A 21,485-nucleotide genomic window follows, 5' to 3' on the forward strand; every position below is an offset into this window, starting at 1 on the left:
TATTAACTATTATTTTTAATAACAATAGCCTAGAAATAGACATACCATTGGCCCACCCAATTATCTATTAACTATTATTTTTAATAACAATAGCCTAGAAATAGACATAGAAATAGGAAACATTACTTAACAAGCCTTTAGCAGAGTGAAAAAAATAAAAGAAGAATGAAAATATATAGAAATAGTAATCGTCTTGCAGACTAAGATGCAAATCTTTGGTGACAGAGATGTTGAAATGTAAATTTTATTGTACACATTCTTATATAATTTGAAGAATGTTTGCGTCATATTTTTCTCCTGCAGAAGCCTATATTAAAACAATAAATATACTTCTCTCCCCAATTTTCAAACATTTTGGAAAATGCTCCAGGGAGCCTCTAGGGCCAGCGCTAGAGAGCCGCATTCGGCTCCAGAATCTAGGGTTGCCGAACCCCGGGTTCAGTGATGAGTCTAAATTCAACTCATTAATCTTTCTATCCATCCCTACTCGCATTCCTCTATTCACCATTATTAATAAAACATAACTTCCTTTTAAATTGGCTGACTAACTATAAATCCACTTGAACTCCTTTCATTCTTTCTGTTCGTATGCGTGTTTGAATTATGAATTATGTTACTGGAAAGATTTGTCATGTTTGACTTACACATTAAAGTGATTGATTAGTTCCATAAAGGAAAGGCATTAAAATGAAGCGTGAATGGTGGACGTTGTCATTCGTTTGTCAAAGTTGGGGTTAGTTTCTGAAATTGTTTACACGACACACAACGTACGAGGAAAGAAAATTAAAATAGAAAAAATTGTTTGTTTACATAAATAAAATGGGTGTTTTTCCACATGATTGGAACAGTTTACACCATATTGGAGTTTTCTGTTGTACCCGCACAGGGCCGACAGGCAGAGCTGTGTCTGGAATAAATTGTGCAAATTCATGCGCACCAACAGATTGAATCCTAGATTGAAGCCGGTGGTATACTGCCACGCAGTTGTAAATCAGATGTATCTGATATCTATTGCTGTATGCCGCATGTAATGCTGGGAAATCTAACTTATCATTTCAAACCATTTTTTATTAGGAACGTACATAAGATACATGTCACTGTATTATCAATTAAAATGTTAACCACTGAAGTAGAATACAAACAAATACTCATAATTTATGGTACTCTGCATTGAAATTATAGGAATGTGTCATACAGTAAATACATTACTGGATTTCAGTGTGTGCCTCAAACTAAGAGTGCGGACATATTGGTAGTTACACTGAGGATTATAGACACTTAAGAAAAATAAAGGATTTAGTGACTTTTCAGGTTTCCAGTCTTGGAACACTGAAAAATACATGCCAAAATAAAGACTGTTTAATTTTATTTAATGTACTAGGGCAGGATTAGGGTACTTATGGCTCAGGAGCCACATATGGCTCTTTTGATGGCTCTCTGTTAACCTATTATGGTAAACTATGGAACCTGCTGGTGAGAAAGCTTAGGAATAAGAGTGTTAAGTTGGTGTTATAGCATTGAGATGACCTCCGGCGCCTTCTAATGATATTTTTTTTCATTAGACTCTTCTGCATGGATATTCTCATTGATACTCATTGCTTAGCAACAACCAAACAATGTTGTCAAATGAACACAGAGACTTTTTGTTGGTTAAAAGTGGCGAAGTGACTAAAAAAAGGCACATATTTTCATGTACGTTGACTTTTAAATCCGGAGCAACGATAGATAAGCATTTTAAAAATAATAATTGTTTATGGCTCTTTCCACCAAAAAGGTTGCCCGACCCCTGGCCTAGTACATTATTTGTAACTAGACAGAGCATGGATTCAACGTTAGATCATTCAGAGTAGTGGTCTCAAACTCACAGCAATTGAAAATGAAAATCAGACATAGGCATTGTCGTCATCATTGACTGACCTTACGGGTAACTGGAGACAGTTTTGGGTGTAGTCTGTCTTTTCCTGAGGTCCGCTGGGATAGGTTTTTGTAACCCCCGCAACCCGTGCAACACACAGTACGAATAATTGATAAATGAATGATTGAGTTTGTGCAATACTGCACTTTGCGCAGTTATGTACTTGCACTCGTATTCATCTATTCGCCCTCTCCCAGTCAAAATGGAGCATGTCAATGGCAGCCAATGAGTTAACAAGGAGGTGACCCAGAAATACCCCAAAACCAGCTGGAGTTGAGGCAAAATCAACAGGTTGTAATCAGGAAATGCCCCAAAATAAAACAGGAAGCAACAAATAGAAAAATAAATGGTGAAAAATGGGTGCCTCGTAGATTGACTAATAATTGTCTTTGTCTGTTTATTTTCCAAGATGGCGACGTCTGGCGGCAGCTGGTGCAGTAGCTCTGTCCACTGTTTTTTTTTGTTTTACAGCCTTTGTATCTTTTTTTTACTTCATTTTAATATTTCTTAATACATTCCTTATTACTTTCCTTTCTATTTCAAAGTACGTTTTTACAACTTTCTTTGTTCTGTTAGTCTGGCTTCTTTCTGATACTTCTTTTTTGGAACCATTTATCCATGCTTACGCTGTCTTACACATGGGATTAACTGTGAACAATACGCAGCAGAAGGAGGAACACCTCAATGCCGCTGGAAATCCAGAGCTGGACAAAAGTCTAGCGACGCTTCAGACCAACCATTCCATCTATCCCTGATAAGATGGAAGAGATGTCCGCCCTTACCAGGCCGGAATCGAGGAGTTGTACTCTACTACTGTTGATTCTTCACCTCCAGACTACTGAGGGACTGTGCCATTAAGTTTGGAGGAGTGAATGACTGCATACTTTCAACCTCGGTCAGTTCCCCATCTTGTGGAAGACTTATTGTGTGTGGTTCCAGCTTTTATCCAACTCTACAACGTCTTTTTCTTTGGTCTGTATCGGTTTTTGCTACTGGAACCAAGATGACACTGCTCAAGTTGCACCCAGTAGCGATAGCTCCGTCTGCTCTTGCTCGGTTTGTGTGTTTGCTGCTTTTCTGGCTTATTTTTTATGGCATTTTGGTATTTTTATTTATCTAGTTTTACAATTCCTTTTGTGTCTAGTGTCTGTCTTGCTACTGCAACCAAGAAATAAAGTCCTAACCTAACCTAAACACTCCAGCATTTTAACACATTTCATATTGCTTTTTCAATTAGTGTAACATTTTTTCCATGATGTTTGGCCCCTCAATGGCAGATCAATGTCATATGGGTTTCATGGTTACACCAGAGAGTCCTCATTATCATGTCCTAGGCTGCAATGGAAGCAAGAACTAACTACCAGATGAACACAAATGTCATGTTTCATACCTGCTGACACATATTTTGATGTAGGAATTCTTAAGGAGCTTAAATAATTCATGATATTGCATTTTATTAATAATAACAGAGTGAGAGAGAGAGAGAGAGAGAGAGAGAGAGAGAGAGAGATAAAGTGCAGAGGAGGAGGGGGGGAATGCAAAATAAGTACATTTTGCAGAATCTTTTCACTATGATTCTGCCAGGGGGCTTAGGTTTTTGTTGTTGTTTGCATTCATTTTTCCACTCATCCCTTTTCCCAGCTATCTCACTTCAACACCTCAGCCCCTTCCAATGAAGAGCTATTTTATTTTCGCTTTGTGTCGAAGCTGCTCTCTTCATTGCTCCTCTTTTTCAATAAATGGTCACCATTGTGATTTGCTACTAAAAGAGATTGTTTCATCAATCACTTTTAATTATATTTACAACAAGTGCATTTTCTTGCCCAATGTGGCAAATGCTGTGTCTATTATGTTGTTTAATGCGTTTAGTGCTAATAGGAACAAAACACAATCCAAATTTTGTTCTTTTAATGACATTTTCTTCCACTATATGTTATCTCATTAGCTGCTAAAGACAGTGATATATGTTAAATCTGTTTCATTGAGCATCTATCATTATCAATGCCAGTCATTAATTAATTTTCATGTGTATGCCGTTGTTGTCAATAAAATTGAAAATTAAAAACTTTACATTGGATTTTTCTTTCAAAGTGGCTGAATTTGACCTTAAGGTAGGCAACAACAATAAAGGGTAGGGGAATCAGTAGATTCTGAGGGGAGGCTTGAAGGCCAAATGTACCTGTGATTTATTTCTATATCACAATGCGCAAATTCAAAATCTGTCTGATTTTTACACGTGTTTTTGGTGGAAATAAACAAAATGGTGTGTACACTTTCAACAAAAACTGGGAAAAGGTTATAATGAAGGCAATGTGTTGTAGATTTTCTAATGTTTACAACATTAACAACAAAGATAATACCTAACATATTTTTTTGAATTAGCATTCTCATCTTATTGAAAACATATAGGACTCTTTATGCAAACAAACATAAAAGATTCCCTTTATGAAAGATGTGACTGAACTACACTACCCTAAATAAAAAAATAATCATCATGTTCATCAAAAATAAAGCATTTTTTTACAATTCCTGCAACCACTGCTGACCAAACTGTCATATTTGACATATAGTGGTACCTCTAATTACAAAATGAATTGTTTCCAGAATTGTTTTGTAACTTGGATTTTTGGTAAGTAGAGCAGAATTTTACTCTGAATTATCAGATTCATTCCATAATCTTTAATATTAACCAATAAGAACCATTTAAAATGATAAAAGTATTCCAATTTTGTATGAAATATGTATGCAAATGTGCAGTCACTTTAATAAGAATTTGAACACTGTAATATTGCAAGTTCTCCCATTGAGAAATCATGGTGAAGTCTGAATGTGATGTTCACAATTGGCTCATGTCCACTGTGAGATAAATAATGTTTCATTCGTTTTTTTTCTTAACCGCTTATCCTCACAGGGGTCGCAGTCGCCTATCCCAGCTTACTACGGGCACCAGGCAGGCAGTGCCTTGAATCGGTGACAAGCCAATCGCACGGCACAAGGAGACAGACAGCCATTCTCCACACCAATGGACATGACCGGTATTTGAACCCCTAAGACCCAAGAGCTGTGAGGCAGACACGCTATCAACTCACTCCACCGGGACACCCGTAATTAACATACTATAACTATATTAATATTATCTTTCAGTGCCACTTCTGCTCGTACAACAAACCTCATTAGCTAGTGCAGGTATGCCTAATGAAGTGTCTCATGGGTTATTAAGGGGAGTTCGTCCCCCTGCGTTGGGTGTTGAGCAATTTGTTATCAAGGCAACGGAATGGATAATTGCTGCAGCTATTATGAATTATGAAAGTTTTGATGGAGTACCTGGCTTCAGAATGTAGAAATATAGGGGATTATATTAATTGTTGAAAACTCTACTAAAACTTGTGTCACTATCCTGTCTTGATGTTTTTTTGTATTTTTTCTGTCTCCCAGTGTTCTCAAAACTGTAATGTGTGTGTTTATTTGTGTGTGTGTGAGTGTGTGTGTGTGTGTGTGTGTGTGTGTGTGTAAGTGTGTGTAAGTGTGTGTAAGTATGTATGTAAGTGTGTGTGTAAGTGTGTGTGTGTGTGTGTGTGTGTGTGTGCGTGTGTGTGTGTGTGTGTAAGTGTGTGTGTGTGTGTGTGTGTGTGTGTGTTGGCACACCTGGGCCTTGAGTCTTTCCCCCTATCATTTTTCACATTTTCTCATGCTTAAGTGTATGAGTTAGACGAAAAAGTTTGTAAAAATACTGAGCGGGCAAGTGAAATTTATCACAGAAAAGTGTTTTGGCTATGTGGAGTGTGTCAAAGCAGTGGATATTTTGGTGTTTAGTGGAAAGGTGTTGGGATTTTTTCTAGGTGTCTTAATACTAGTTTAGGGGGCAGTCTGGCAGTTGAGTGATTAGTATGTTGGCCTCACAGCTCTGGGGTCCTGAGTTCAAATCCAGGTCGGTCCACCTGTCTGGAGTTATCAGTTTCTCCCTGAGCCTGCGTTGGTTTCCTCTGGGTACTCTGGTTTCCCCCCACCTTCCAAAAACATGCATTGGAGCATGATTGGACACTCTAAATTGCGCTTAGGTATGGGTGTGAGTGTTCATGGTTGTCCGTCTCCTTGTGCCCTGCGATCGGCCGACCACCGATTCACGGTGTTTCCACGCCTTGTGCCAGAAGTCAGCTAGGATAGGCTCCAACACCACATCATAACTGTAATCATAACATTACTGAAATTGACAAAAGAAAATAGATGACAAAACACAATTGGCAAATTTCCACAGACAGTCCTTGACGTCAGTCCTCTTAGCAAGTGAAAATCCAGAAGGCTGTCTTTCCACCTGATTTATGCATGTTTTTGTGGATGTCTAATGGCAAACCAGACAAAAAAGACACAAAGAGTGAATTTTCCTGTTCAACATGTCCACTTTGGGGTTAATGAAAATTGAGGTATTTTATGGCAGCTGACGGTACTGAATCTGGAACCAATCATTATTCTTTAGAAGCAGTTACGCTTGGTTTGTTTCTATTTAAGCTTCCAGCACCCTTTTGCCTGTATAGATGTGGGAGTGCGTGCATGAAAGTGGGCTGCAATACATCATCTCTCTTGTCAATGTTTCTGCACAGCATTGTCCTAAAAAATCGTCATGATGTAAAGGTTTGTTGAATTCGTGGTGACATTTTTATATCAGCTTTGCAGTAAGGATGGAGGCTTTGCTCTTTTGGTTTGGGGGGGTTGTCTGGGGTAAATGAATGACTGACGGATGTGCACAAGCCTCTCGAGCTGACTTTAGTGTAATTACTGAAAAAGGTTAGGCTAGTTCAGGGTGAGGGAAAAAATCTTGGCTGCCTGGTCCATTTTTTTGTGTCTGAGATGAAAGTGGGGAAATCAGTGCTCTTTGATTGACTGGTGAGCAATTCAAGATTCATGTCAGATCATTTTTTACCCAAGGAAAGTCTTTATAGGAAATAGGTTAAAAATGTATTTGTTTTTAATATCATCAATTAATGTTGGAGCATCTGTTAATAATGACTCATCCCCAAAATGGCTTCTTTTACTGATCTTGTGGTTCAGTGGTGTGATGAGCAAAGTGCCATATTTTCCACGCTAAAAGGCGCACCTAAGAGCATACCTGTCAACTTGTACGTTTTATACGTATTTTATACGTTTTTTTACCATTTCAAATCATGTACGCCGTACACCGACTTTTGTACGGGGAATTTTTTTTTTAAATCGCCAATATTTATGAAAACCAATCTCAACAAGACTATTTTGGCTAAAATCCAGATAGTCTCATAGGCTGGTAGCCAACGACGCTACTGTCATCGATCGCTACTATTGCCACGGTATACCAGCAAAAATTATCCTCAATCGTATGTATTTTTTTAGCGGTGCATACGGCAATATCAATAAAGGATGACATGCGTAGATATACATAGAGTAATTATCGTGGAAGCAAGCATGGAGGAGCTACCTAGTAAGAAACGAGTTACCGCAAGTAAACGTGCGTCCTACGGTGTTTGTAAGGTTTTTTTGGGGTTTGTACGGGGAATCATAATCATTTATAAGGGCAGTTATCGGCAGAGGGTACGTAAGTCTTCCTTTTTTCAACAGCTGACCATGCCCCTGATAATCCAGTGCGCCTTATATATGTTTCAATATTGACATCTATTTTTTATTATTATCAGACATAGGCATTGTCGTCATCATTGACTTGACAAAAAGCCTAGTAGTCATCATACCCTCAGCTGCGTATGACGAAATTGTATAGTGCTTCTCCACTGGTCCGCCATCCCAGGCAAGACCCCTTAACTGACATATTCAGACTTGTTAGCACTCCGCCACGATGGAAACATCGCAATTTTACATCTATTTCTCTCTTTGTGTAACTCCATCAAAAAATTTCCCCGCGATGATGATATTCCTCATGATGTGATTGATAAGAAAAAGTATAATCTGGCTTGCCGAAAGTGAAAAGGTGCAAAGAAATTATTTCTCTTCACTATTGGAACTTTCTTCCAATGTTCCCTTATCCACAGTGCCATTGAGAGTTGAGAGATGGCTACACCATTTGTTAGCATGACCCGTGAGCCGACGCCTTTCTTCTTTGCCTGTTCGATTACTGCCAAAAAACATTAGTGAGATACCGAGCTTGTCTCTTAAACCCATGCCCTTGTGAGCACATCCTCTCGTCTCATTCATTAGCTGTCTCTGCATGGCAATGACAGTCGGGTCTCCTGGCCCGTGCGCTGAGAGCCACCAGTGTTGTCACAACCTGGCTGAGTTTCACCATAACTGGCAGGCAGGATGGAGCTGCTCAGCTTCTCTTGGCAAGAGAGAATGCATCTAAAAAATGCTCTGACAGAAACAATCTGGCTCTGCTACAGCTGCCCAATGTGAGAGTGACGGCAGCATTTAAATGTCCATATAATAATCCCAATGATCTCTGTCTTGTGACATCAGTCAAAAACACAGATGATAATTATTTTGAAATCATCCATGATGAACTGCATGTGTGTATATTTAGCGAACATTCTCATAGGCTGGCCATTCATCTTATGGTGTATGCAGGAAAGAAAAGTCTATTTAAATGCCTCGTGTGTTTATTGAACCCTGCGACTACAGGTAGGAAACGTTAAAACTTTAAAGTTCAACATTCAAAGATTGCTGTGAATTGCTGTGAGTCAAAATGGATTGGATGTCTAAAAGCAGCCAATCGGTTATTTTTTTTTTAATGGAGATATTTCTTATGGATATACATATATATATATATATATATATATATATATATATATATATATATATATATATATATATATATATATATATATATATATATATATATATATATATATATATATATATATATATATATATATATATATATATATATATATATATATATATATATATATATATATATATATATATATATATATATATATATATACACAAAAATATATATATATATATATACTCCATTCTGGATCACAAATGTAAAACAGCCCTCGGAGGAAAAAAAGGACCTTGAGATATAAGATTAATGCGTTGCGGGACCGAACTTGTATGTCAATTTACTCGTATCTCAAATCATTTTTTTCCCATAAAAATGGACTATATACAAATTAATTTGTTCCCATCCTCTAAAAAAACACCTAAAAACGGTTTATTACAATGGAATAACATCTTTTTATTAGTTCTAATTCACCACCTACTAGTAACAAATACCTATATAGTGGTTATGATCTCCAATACTAAAACATGACATTACTCAGTATAGACTGACGGTGTGGATGAGAGAAAGAAAGGACAGGAGAGAGACTTTATGGATGCGGTCATAAAATAACATAAACTTTAAATTTAACTTAAACAAACTTAGATTACTATATACACACTTAAAATAAGTTTTAATCTTACGTTACACTAAATGTACACCTTCTTGTGCAATGACCGAGGCAAAGTTGTTAATGTATTCCACCTCGGCTTTTGAGGCAGAACTTCCTTTTTTTTAAAATTGTAGAACCAGTCTCGACTCAATTTGAAGCGTTCAACTGATGTTGAAGAGTTCCCTTTTGCAGGCTTTTGGCATATTATCGAATCAGTCACGCCATCTCCCGCTAACTGTTTGTCTTTTATCCATATTAAAAGAAGGCTCTCCATCTCGTTATGAATGTCACTGCACAGCTTGGAAATTGTAGTTAGTCCTTTGGAAGGTTTCGTAACCTTTATACCATAGTTCCTTTTAAAGATGGTACAAATTGCGAAGTACTCCTCTCATGCATATGCGTACACCACTCTCATGTTTTTTGACAATTTCACGCTTAATATCAATTGTCATCATACGCTTTTTCTTCTCACTACCCTTCATTGCACATGTTCGCTTAGGACCCATAGTTTTCCCATTAATTCTGCACTAATTAACGCAAAAAAACACGTAAAGAAATGCAATCTGTACCCCCAGTGCTCGTAGATATCTTTACGCAAGGGAGATGTGGCGAAAAAGACGCATAACCAGTTATCATAACCAGCCTCTAACGGGTTCGGCCACCAGGCTGTCTCGTATGCTCATAAATCAAATTTTGTCACGTATCTCAAGGCAAATATTTGCTCGGATTTTTTCTCGTATTTTGAGGTATGTCAAGGTAAAACTGTACTTGGTATTTTTGATGTTGTAAAATCTGCTTCCAGTATTTTCCCACAATTTAGAGACAACATATGAAATATACTTAACACCCCACGATAAAAAAAGTAAACTAAAACACAAAGAAAATACACATTTTTACTCCAAACATATTTCAAACTTGCCGCAATAATGACTTTACTTTACCTACTTATTGATGGTGCCGTGTGCTTTATTACTTAAAATGTGTCTGGAGGTTGGAGATTTAAAACAATATGTGAAAGGAGGGTAGGATATCATCAATATTTTCATTTAATTATTTTATTACGCACTTCATCTCTGTAAGAAATTGCATCAGCTTGCAACAAACCTCGGTGGAGTCTTATCTAAAATACAGCTTTAGTATGATGTGCAGGTGCCATTTGTTGACTTTTTCCTCAATGCTTCACACCTTACTCAAATTTTCCAGCTTTCTGCCTCCATCCTCTTCTAAATGAATATACAAGGTAGTTAAAGAACCGTGTTGTTGTGAACTCGAGCAGGAAAAAGACATTAAAGCACCAATATTAATGCGGAGCACCACAGAAGTAAATTATTTGACTCAAACTGCATGTGTGTAGTTACAATATGCAATACCCTGTATTGCATACCTCACCACAGCACCACAGAAGTAAATTCTTTGACAAAAACTGCATGTATGTAGTTACAATATCCAATACCCTGTATTACTCAAACTGCATGTATGTAGTTACAATATGCAATACCCTGAATTGCATATTGTAACTACATACATGCAGTTTAAGTCAAAGAATTTACTTCTGTGGTGCTCCGCATTGATATTGACGCTTTAATGTCTTTTTCTAAAATGACACAGCCCTGTTTGGGTGAGACAATATTTCTAGTATTGACTGTGCAGTCTCACAAAACAACAACATTGATTTGCGTGGACTATGTGAACTGTGGTGTCCCTACTGTGGAAATGTTCTTAATTAGTGGACAAATCAACGTGAGTGACGGGATAGGGCATCAAGGGAATCACAAGCTCAATAGGTTACACCTGCCATCAAAATCACACGGATTATTTTTTTCAGGAAATGTTTGATCAACATATTTACATACCAACCCTATCTGAAATATTCTAGTTTTCAATTATTAATTCCTTCTTTGATATAGTGCTTGAAGCTACCGCAAATTGCTACAGTAGGCAAGAGTGCAATCAGTTGGGTCATTGTATCACCCTCCTTGTTGTGGTTTTGGTCTAATGAGGCTAAAAACAGCTGCTCGCTTTTTGTGAATAATAGATGTGAAGGGGTCGCTTTTGACACCAGTCATCACCATGGGGTCTCCTCGGCGTCCCGATGCAGTGCCTGATGGAAAGAAAGCAAAAAGAGGTCTGGGTTGTTTAATACACCCCTTGTTTGATTGTCCAATTAATAGATTTTAAGAACGTGGGTATCAAGTAAAAGCAGATCCTTGGTTCTACGCCTACGGCCTGTTCTGCCATTAAACAGAGATGAGCAACAACTACCATGACTGGCCAGTGTACTTGTTGAAAAAGCAATATACCATTCACCTAGTGAGCATCTAAACTTCCTGCATTCCAATCATCATGTTGTTTAAAAGGGCGTCTGAGTTGTTAAAGCGTCACAGTTCTGAGGTCGAGGGTTTGATCCCAAGTGGGTCCTCACTGTGTGGAGTATGCATGTTCTGTTTGCTTTTCTGGCTCCGGTTTCCTAGAGATAATTATATGCTCGAAATTTTACCCGTATCTGAACTGCTCGTATGTCGGGGTGGCCGTATGTCGAGGTACCACTGTACTTGTTATTATAACAAATTTTCAAGTAGGAGGGTGAGATTGAAAACGTTAATATTTTTTACTCTGACGTACCAGCACTAGGTAGCTCGCAGACCGGTGGTTGGGGACCCCTGGACTACAGCACACCAGAGACCCTAAGTGGTTCAGAAGATAAATTACTGAATGTTTCAAACCCAATAGGTCACACCTGGGCTATCTTGACAAAAAGGAAATGGTGAATAATGCAGATTTAGACATTGGTAATTACATATTGGGTTGGCCCGGTGGTCGCAAGTGGTTAGTGGGCCGGCCTCACAGCTCTGGGGTCTTGGGTTCAAATCTAACTGTCCATTTGGCCCGGAGACAGATGGAATTAGCTCCAGCACCCCCTCAACCCTAATGAGGATGAAGCGATTCAGAAAATAAATGAATCAATGTTTAAAACCCAAAAGATCCTTTCTGGGATATCTTGACAGAAAGTAAATGGTGATTAATGCAGATTTAGATGTATCTTTTCATTTCCATCTTTTACCACTTTATCTGACATTGGGCAGAAAGCCCATTTTTCACTTTACCAACTTAATGGAGCCTCTCCAGTCACAATCATGGAATACAGAGTGAGGTCCAGAAACAGTGGTACCTTTAGTTACAAATGCATCTACATACAACATTTCCAGGTGCCAAAATCCTTTGATATGCAGATTATTGTTCCAATATACAAAAACAAGATCCAAGTTATGAAATTCCCCAAAACATCAATAAATTTTCCCTATCCCAAGTTTATTTTCAAATTCTCATGGTAGCATTATGTCCTGCTTGGCAATCCACCTCCACTCTGCTAGCCTCCCATTGGCATGTTTTTTTGTTTGTTTTTTGAGTGTAGTTAAAGCAATTTTGTTCATTTTTAAACATTTCTGGTGCAAATGAAATTAAAAAAACGGGCCATGTTATCCACTCTTGACTGACATTGCAAGGCAATACGGTTGTAACCCACCTACCATCACTCCAATATTGAAGCAGAAGGACTATTAAAAGCGACAGCTACCTGGCATGGGCTTCAGAAAAGAGATTGTCAATGAACGAGATGGAAAATGTTATTCCTTTGCATAAAGTAGAAAGACATATGGTGATGGAGTCAGTCATTTTTGAAATAGCAGCTTTTAATGCTAAAATGTTTTGAATTCATAATGTGAAGTTGAGGCCACCTGATGGTGCAGTGTTTTTTTCCGCCTGACTTTGGTGAAAGCTGTCTGGGTACAATTCCCACTCGGTGTCAGTGTGAGTGGTTGTCTGTTTCTCTGTCTGCCCTATGACTGACTGGCGACCAATCTAGGGTGTAGTCTGCCTTTCACCTGAATACAGTTGAGTTAGGCCATAGAAACCACCATAACCCTTTCAAGGATGGGCGGTATGGAAGATGAATGAGAGTGGCTCGGCGCCTGAGTGATGAATGACTGAATTAATTGGAAGTTGTTTGGATGTGTGCATTTGTTCATTTGCTTGTCTGACGTTAGCTTCCTCTTTATGCTTCTGCATCTACACAAATGGAAAATGTTTTGCATGAATGTTATTCATTTTAATACAATAATAAATCATTTTCTGATCTGCTCTCCTCATTTTTGTGTGTTTCTCACATATTTCATACAAAATTGTGACATAATCATTTTTGAACCCTAGGGGTCCGGTGGAGCCTCTGCTGCGGAGGTCAATACACCGACTCACCTTGTCTATACACGATAACATGGCCTACTTGACCATCACTGGCTGCAATGATCGTAGGGGGTGCAGGAACCTATCCCAGCTGACTTCAGGCACGAGGCGAGTACACCCTGAATCGGTGGGTCGAGGGTTTGATCCCAGGTCGGTCCTCCTGTGTGGAATTTGGGTGTTCGCTCCGGGCTTGTGTGGGTTTTTTCTCCGGGTATTTCGGTTACCTCTACATTTAAAAATATGAATGGTAGGCTGGTTCAACACTCTAAATTGGCTCTAGTATGAGCGTGAGAGTGATTGGTTGTCTGTCTTCTTGTGCCCTGCAATTAGCTTGCCACCAATTCAGGGTGTGCCCCGCCTGGTGCTCGATGTCAGCTGGGATAGGCTCCAACATCCCCCGCAATGCTTCTGAGGATAAGCAGTTCAGAAAATGAAGGAATGTATGAATTTGTTTATGTTCATGTGTAGAAAATGTTATTATTGTGTTGAATACACTTGACTTTGTTATTTGTCTTAATAAAAATGCATTACAAAAAGTGCCTTTTTTGGAGTTGTGGAAATGGCTGCCCCATGTGTGGTGGCTGGGCTAACTATCAGCACACGTTATGGATATCTTTTTTTTCAATTCAGTCAATTGTTGAATCAATTGCATGCTTAAATTGAATCGCATTATTGAAATGAGCATGCACAGTAAACACACTGCTCAATAAAAGCACTCTGTTGAATGGACAGCTGTCAGTGATTTGCTTAGGTAGTAAAAAGCAACTCTGAGTGTAGAAGTTATTTAATCCAACACTTACTTACTCTGCCTGACATGAATAAATCATGCAGTTCAATCACCATTTCTTCATTAGCAAACTTCTTGCTCCCTCGGCACATTTTTTGGCACGGCGGAGCCGTGAGGAATATCAACCGCACACACGGTCTAGCCGATGAACCAAACTGATCTACGTTCATTTGAATGAACAATAAATATCTTCAAATATTGTATTCCTAAAATTCCAACAAACCTGTTAAGGATATCGAAACATTGCTATGTACGTTTTGTATGTTGTTTTTAATAAATTCTGGTGTTGTTTATAGACACAATATAATGAGTTTGACAATACAAATGAATAATAGAATTCAATAACATGATTGCAACTACTTTCACTAATTTAAAATTTACTTCACACATATCTGAATGTTGTTGTTGTACTCTTGTCTGTTTCCAATCTATGTGCTAAACTGAGATTAAGAGAGATAAAAGAAAGAAGAATAAAATAAAGTGAAATCAGATGGGCCTAGATCAGTGGTGTCAAACATACGGCTCGCGGGCCGGATCCGGCCCATCTGGTGGTTTGGTACGGCCAAATATGAATTTTCTTTAAAATTTGCAGTTCTTGTATTATCCCATAGGGGGCAGTATTTAGTATGTGCAGACAACATGAATTGACATTTATTTATGTTCTTATGTTATTCTCTTGTTCATAATATATCGTTCATAAAGTAAGAGGAAAATTATTTTAATAAACATTTTGATAATGTACTCATTCTTTGCACTACTTATTAGTATTACTGACTAATACAAAGGAAAAAAGTGGGCTTATTGTTAGTTCTATGTAATTTTGCAATGAGTTTACTGGTCCGGCCCGCTTGATCTCAAATTAAGCTGTATTCGGCCCACAGACCAAAGGGAGTTTGACACCCCTGGTCTAGATTATAGATTTTAACTCAATCTTGTATGTATCAACACATAAGTTTGCTATACGTTTTTACATTACGAACATCCATCCTCATCTGCTTTTTTTCTTTTTTCTTCTTCTCTTTCCCTCCTCTTCTTCTTCTCAGCTTCCACTATACTGAAAAAATCTTGCTCGGCCTTGGCTATCAGCTGCTCGGGAGTCTCCTCTTGTTCCGCCACATCTCGATCCACCTCGTCCTGGCGGCTCTGCCCGGAACGACTCCTTTCCTTTAGTCGCAGCTCCTTCTGACGAGCTTCCAAGATTTTCTCACGCTTGGCATCACGTTCTAACATCTGCAGGTACACAAGTGACACAAGCGTTTTTCTACTCTGGAATGCGGCCACAAAAGTCTGCCGATGAAGGCGAGGGCGGATTGCTTTTGATAAAAGGTGGTGTAAATTAGCAGTCTCACCTCAGCCATTAGACTCTTCTCATTCTTCTGGAGGCTAGAAAGTCCTGAACAAATCTCCAATATTGTCACTGTACCCTGCTGAGAGCCGCAGGCCACCAGACGCCCAGATTCGGGCAACCGGAGGCTATAAAGAGCTTCATCGCACACCTGAAAAACAACACTCATTTTCATTCTGTCAGAGAAAAACCTGTTCAAATTGTATGTGAACATTACAGGAAGGTGTTTACCTTTACACTCAGCGTGGGCTCATTCTGCTTAAATAAGACATCCCAGATGTCAAGCATGCCATCCATTTTCACAGTAAAGAAGACGGAAGGTCGGACAGGACTCCAGCAGGCATCTGTCAGGAATGACATCTGATACCTGATTATAGAAAAGACATGGAAGGGAAAAGTGACAGATAAAATTGGGAGAGTCATGTGTAACAAGAATGAATACTGAGAGGCTGTAATTGCAGATTTGTATGTGATTAGCAACAAAATGCATTTTAATGACGGTACTTTTGATGTATAGGTAGGAATCTTGAAAGATATGCCATATGTTTACATCCATCCCACAACTGGAAGTATTACATACCTGTCAACTGGTACGTTCTCGCCGTAATTGGTACAACTGAAAGCCCATTTTTATATTGGTACGCTGTACACATGAAAATGGTACGCTAAACGGTGATTTTGAGAAAAAAAAATAAATTAAGGCACTTTCTAGCCATTTTTCACCATCCGCCATTGTTTCTTCCCGGAAACGCATGTCTGCCAAGTGATATATGTACCGGCGCCTCTGATTGGCTAAAAAAAAAAGATCATGATAAACATTTCGTTTTGTAACACTTTCACCATGTGATTTCCGTTTCCTGTTCCCTTGTTTATGTTTACTTTCATTTGATCAGCTGTTTCTGTTTCTTCAGCTGTTGTTCGTGATTTTTTACAAAAAAGTAAAGTGGTAAGATTTTCCATGTATTTATACATATATGTAAGGGCGAAAACAAAATTTGGTAAGATCACAAATGGTTCGAGGTTGACAGGTATGGTATTAAATAAATATATGCAGCCATTTTCAAGATGCTTTTCTCCTTAAAATGCTCATGGATCAGTGGAACTGACATGGTGTGGAAAAGAACTTGGCAAATTACTGGGGAAAACACATACAAGTATGAAGAGAACAGGCAAACTCCACAGGAAGTAAGCCCGCAACTATGAATACCACACGTGCTCACCATGTACAGAATTTTTCTCCTCAAAATGTATTTCTATGTTAATTCATCAGGACCAAGACAAGACTGCGTGAAAGGAGTGTTACTTTGGAGATATTCCAGTTGATTTGTTGGAATTTGCAGAAATTTTGCTAAATGAAAAACAAGCACTAAGGATGAAATATTTCCTGAAACCTTAGAAGGAAATAAGTCTATGTCTTTTTCCCCAGCTCACATAGTTTATTTAGATATATTTTAGTTAAGCCCGGCGGCTTGAGTGGTTAGCGCGTCGACCTCAGAGCTGTGTGGGTTTTCTCCGGGTACTCCGGTTTCCTCCCACTTTCCAAAGACATGCATGGGAGGTTGATTGGACACTCTAAATTGCCCCTAGGTAAGAGTGTGAGTGTGAATATTTGTTCGGCTCTTTGTGCCCTGTGATTAGTTGGCCACCAATTCAGGGTGTCCCTGCCTCTAGCTCCAAGTCAGCTGGGATAGGCTCCAGCACCCCCCACAGCCCTAGTGAGGATAAAGCGATTCAGAAAATGAATTAATGAATATTTTAGTTATGTTTGAAACAGTCGGTCATCAAACATTTAAAGTAAAGGAGTGGCCTACTTGGTCCACATAATCGACGACTCCTTGATGTCCTCAGCCCAAATGCATGCCCTCCAGTCCCCCACAGTGAGGAAATTTTTGGGAAAGAAAGGGTTCCTCTGTAGGGCGTAGACGGGTCCATGGTGGCTGTTATACGTACACACGATCTTCTCGGCTTGGGTCTTTGCCTTCCTGTTACAGGACACAACAATTCCCTGCTCGGTGCCCACTAGAAACTTAGTTGGCTGCAAATCAAAGAAGACATTTCAATAGCCAGATTGATTATTTGACCATTATAATAGTGTGCAAAAAACCCATTGTACCATGGTGGCTTCAAACTCCAGGGAGATGGCTCCTAAGGCCCGGTCTATGTTCCCCTCCCGACTCGGGTCCAAAATCAACTTCTCTGTGGGCTCGCTGAGCCGACGGACATCCCACCACAGAATCTGGAGAAATACACTAAATACGGTCAGCCCAACCCAATGGATCGGCGGTGGATCATATTAATATATTGACCTGTCCATCAGTGGAAGCCGAGAATGCTTCTGTCCCTGTCTTGGATTGCAACCAAATAGCTTTGTAGACAGGATCTCTATGACTCTGCTCCAGTGAAGAAATATCTGTTGGCTGACTGCCTTTACGAGTGTCCCAGAACACTGAACAAAATTAAGCCTTAGTAAGTAAGGTAATCATCAGAAGTCAAGGACGTAGACACAGAAGCAATGTAGTATTTACAAATGGGCTTTTGTAGAGCCAATTCAATATGAAACCAACTCATATAGAGTGTAATATACAGGGCCTACTGGTACATACAAGAAATTAAACTGAGTCATCTTTTACATTAATTCAATTTCAACACTGCTTATCCTCGTTAGGGTCGCAGGGTGGCATGCCATCTTAGTTGACCGTGGGCGAAAGGCAGACTACACCCTAAACTGGTCGCTAGTCAATTGTAGGGTACACACAGAGACAGATAACCATTCGCAGTCATAGTCACACCGCCACTGACTAGCAATCCATCCCATGCTGCCCTCAACAAGGTCAAGCGAATGAACCACTTCATCACCATCTTTTACATGAACTCACCAATATGTCCATTGTAGCTTCCGCCAATGAGAGTATGCGAATCCTTTGGGTTGTACTCCAAACAGACAAGAGGAGATATTGGTTTCAGAGTAAGTTCAGGTTTGCTGGAGTTCTCTGAAAAACACATTTAATGTGCACAGCGCTAAACCTCAACATGTTCCTGTCTGTTACACTGACCAATGTCCCAGATGTATGCGTCCGGGCTCATGTCCGTGGAAGCTTTTTGAAACTCTAGGCAAGAGTAGGCCGCTGCTAATTTTCTGCCCCCATCGGGATGCCAGGATAGAAAGCTGACGGTTCGCTTGAACTGGTTGGGTTCTCTGTTGAAACAATTGTAAATAGAACATCATGAAGTGGAGCTTTGAAATCTGAAATGTGCTGAAAAAGAGGCCCATGTGGAGCAATAAGTCTCCAGATACCTGAAGACATTGATAGTCTTAGCAGATGGTGGTTCCTGAATTTCGTCCCCCTGATCTTGTTCCTCAAAGTATTTCTGGTAAATGTCAACAGCAGTGTTTTGTCCCACACAGCGCCCTATAACCTGGACCCAAAATATATCACATTAGAGAGAGCACAAGGACTTATAACAGGGGTGTCCAGAATATTCCACAAAGTGACGCAGTGAGTGCAGGTTTTTGTTCGAACTCATCCTGCACAGACAGTTTAATCAATGAAGTTTCTTCTGGAACCAGCAGCACCTGAGGGCAATCAAATGATTACACTTTTAAAACACCAGATTAGTAAAAACGTATCATTTTCTCCGGTTGGAATGAAAACCTGCACCTAATGGGACCCCTTGAGGACCAGTTTGGACACCCATGACTTACTATGAGGAATAAAGTTGAGCAAATGAATAACTACAGCGGCTCTTACATCACCGAGCTGTACTATGCTGTTCAAGTAGCTTTCCTCCTTCTCCACTTTCTTCCTGAAGCGAATGGTTTGCTCCATCTCTTGCGGGTTGATGTCTTTGGGCCACCCCCCTTCTCCATGGTTTATTCCACGGCTTTCTGATTCAAACCTTTCGGTGTTTACCTGATAAGTAAACAATGAACAACAGTTGGTGAGTGCAACACAAACATGGTGGAAATCCAAATTTTTCGTATGACTTAAAAATACAGTAATACCTTGACATACGAGTAAAATTTTGAGCAAATATTTACCTTGAGATACGAGACAAATGTTGATATACGAGCATTTGAGACAGCCACGAGAGGCTGCTTATGAGAACATTATCTCGCCGCAACTCCCTTGTGCAAATGTCTCTACGAGCACTGGGCGGAGTGTTGCATTTTTTCAGGGTTTTTTATTCCCCCGTTAGTCAGTGCAGAATGCTTGCTCGCCAATACAGGAAATTTGTGTGTCTCATTTTCGGAATATTTTGAAGGGAAGACAAAAGCAAACAACCCTTGATAGGTTCCTTTTAAAAACGGCGGGGCAATTAGACCCAATTCGGGAGAAGTAAGGTATAACAATTTAAAACAAAATTAGAATTAAGTTATTTTTGAGTGTCTGTATAGTAATCCAAGTTCATTTAAATTAGTTTGTTATGTTACGAGTACGTTGCCGTGAAAAAGTCTCTCTCCCGTCCGCGTAATCCGTCTAATTTTAGTACTATTAAACATCATAACCACTAGTTATTTTTTACTTTGTAAAAAGATGGTGACTTAGAACAAAAAAAATATAGTTGCTCAAGAAAAATTCAATCAATTGTTTGGTGAATCTGACGATTATGAAACAGACTTTGAACATTTTTTACATATTATGATGATGACTTAGACTTTAAGGATCTAAAATTGTAAATTCCATTTGAAAATTGGTAGTAGTTTGTTTTATCAGGTTTACGTACCATATGTTGTGAATAAATATTTTATCATGACGACATGTGTTCAGTATTTGCCAATTAAAAGTACTGGTGCAATCCTAGGTGCGAGCTGAGAAAAACTGAAAAAAAATGAATACCAATTTTTAGTCACAAATTATGTTTGCGCATTATACACAGGTGCGCGTTATACCCCCAAAAATACGGTAGCCACTACGTCATTGTGCTGCCATGTTGCCAGTGAAAGTATAATAGTCACAAACGTGAATGACAAAGTTTTAAAAAATGCCACAGGATGACATAATACAACTCTGTTGTGATGTAATTTCACTCAATGATTAAATGAAGAAAAATATTTTTTCCGTTCCACAATTGCTAAATGCTATTCTAGGTTTAGAAAACTTGAGTGGTTAAGACGTCGGCCTTACAGCTCTGTGGTCCTTGGTTCAAATCCAGGTCCACCTGGGTGGAGTTTGCATGTTTTCCCCGGGCCTACGTGGGTTTCCTCCGGGTACTCCGGTTTCCTCCCACATTCCAAAGACATTAAACAGGAGTGTGAATGCGAATGGTTGACTGTCTTCTTGACCCCTGCGATTGGCTGGCCACTGCCTCTGGCCCAAAGCCAGCTGGGATAGGCTTCAGCACCCCCCTGCGACCCTAGTGAGGATAAACCTGTTCAGAAAATGGATGAAAACGATGTATATTAAGACAAGAGTAAAATCCTTTTTCCTCCAGTAAACAAAAATATTGGGAAAGTTTTTTCCGATTCCCATCCCCCTAAAAAAATACAATTAAAGGTTTTTACTGTTGGAATTCCGTTATTCGGGTAGATGAATTTTTCGCCATTACAATGCACAATTCGTCGTTGTAGCTCATGTTTAACAGGACTACCTGGTGTTCGGACATATCCCAAGAGCATTGAAGCGCATGAACTCTGCTGCTTTTCGGCATGAACTGCAGCGCCAGCTCCGAATCCGGAGACACATCTGCAATAAGCTCGGCAGGCCGGTCGGAAAAAAGACATTGGCGGCCAAAGTCGCTTCTTGGTTTGGAGTACTCGTATATTATCTCCATCCTTGTTAAAAAAAAAAAAAAAAATCAAACTCAAGTCAAAACACGGACTATGGAAATGGCGATCTCGTC

General features: G+C 39.2%; 2 protein-coding genes across 2 annotated transcripts in view; both read right to left on the reverse strand.

Annotated features, from left to right (window-relative positions):
- The window catches only part of LOC144211019 (matrix metalloproteinase-17-like), a 60,234-nt gene extending 58,259 nt beyond the window's left edge, over positions 1-1,975 (reverse strand). The window contains exon 1 of the mRNA XM_077738004.1: positions 1,918-1,975. The gene's annotated coding sequence lies outside the window, so the exon portion shown is untranslated. The remainder of the gene's footprint in view (positions 1-1,917) is intronic.
- Positions 1,976-14,550: 12,575 nt separating this feature from the next.
- On the reverse strand, positions 14,551-21,471 carry dnai2b (dynein, axonemal, intermediate chain 2b). The gene is made up of 11 exons (XM_077737235.1): positions 21,234-21,471; positions 19,394-19,555; positions 18,940-19,061; positions 18,698-18,840; positions 18,521-18,634; positions 17,951-18,090; positions 17,758-17,880; positions 17,456-17,679; positions 15,876-16,011; positions 15,649-15,795; positions 14,551-15,529 (listed from the first exon to the last, which is right to left on the reverse strand). The coding sequence occupies exons 1-11, from the start codon at positions 21,414-21,416 to the stop codon at positions 15,272-15,274; spliced, it is 1,752 nt and encodes a 583-aa protein (XP_077593361.1). The 5' UTR covers positions 21,417-21,471; the 3' UTR covers positions 14,551-15,271.
- Between the last annotated feature and the right edge of the window lie 14 nt (positions 21,472-21,485).

The sequence above is a fragment of the Stigmatopora nigra genome, chromosome 17 (assembly GCF_051989575.1).
Source record: "Stigmatopora nigra isolate UIUO_SnigA chromosome 17, RoL_Snig_1.1, whole genome shotgun sequence".
Classification (NCBI taxonomy): domain Eukaryota; kingdom Metazoa; phylum Chordata; class Actinopteri; order Syngnathiformes; family Syngnathidae; genus Stigmatopora; species Stigmatopora nigra.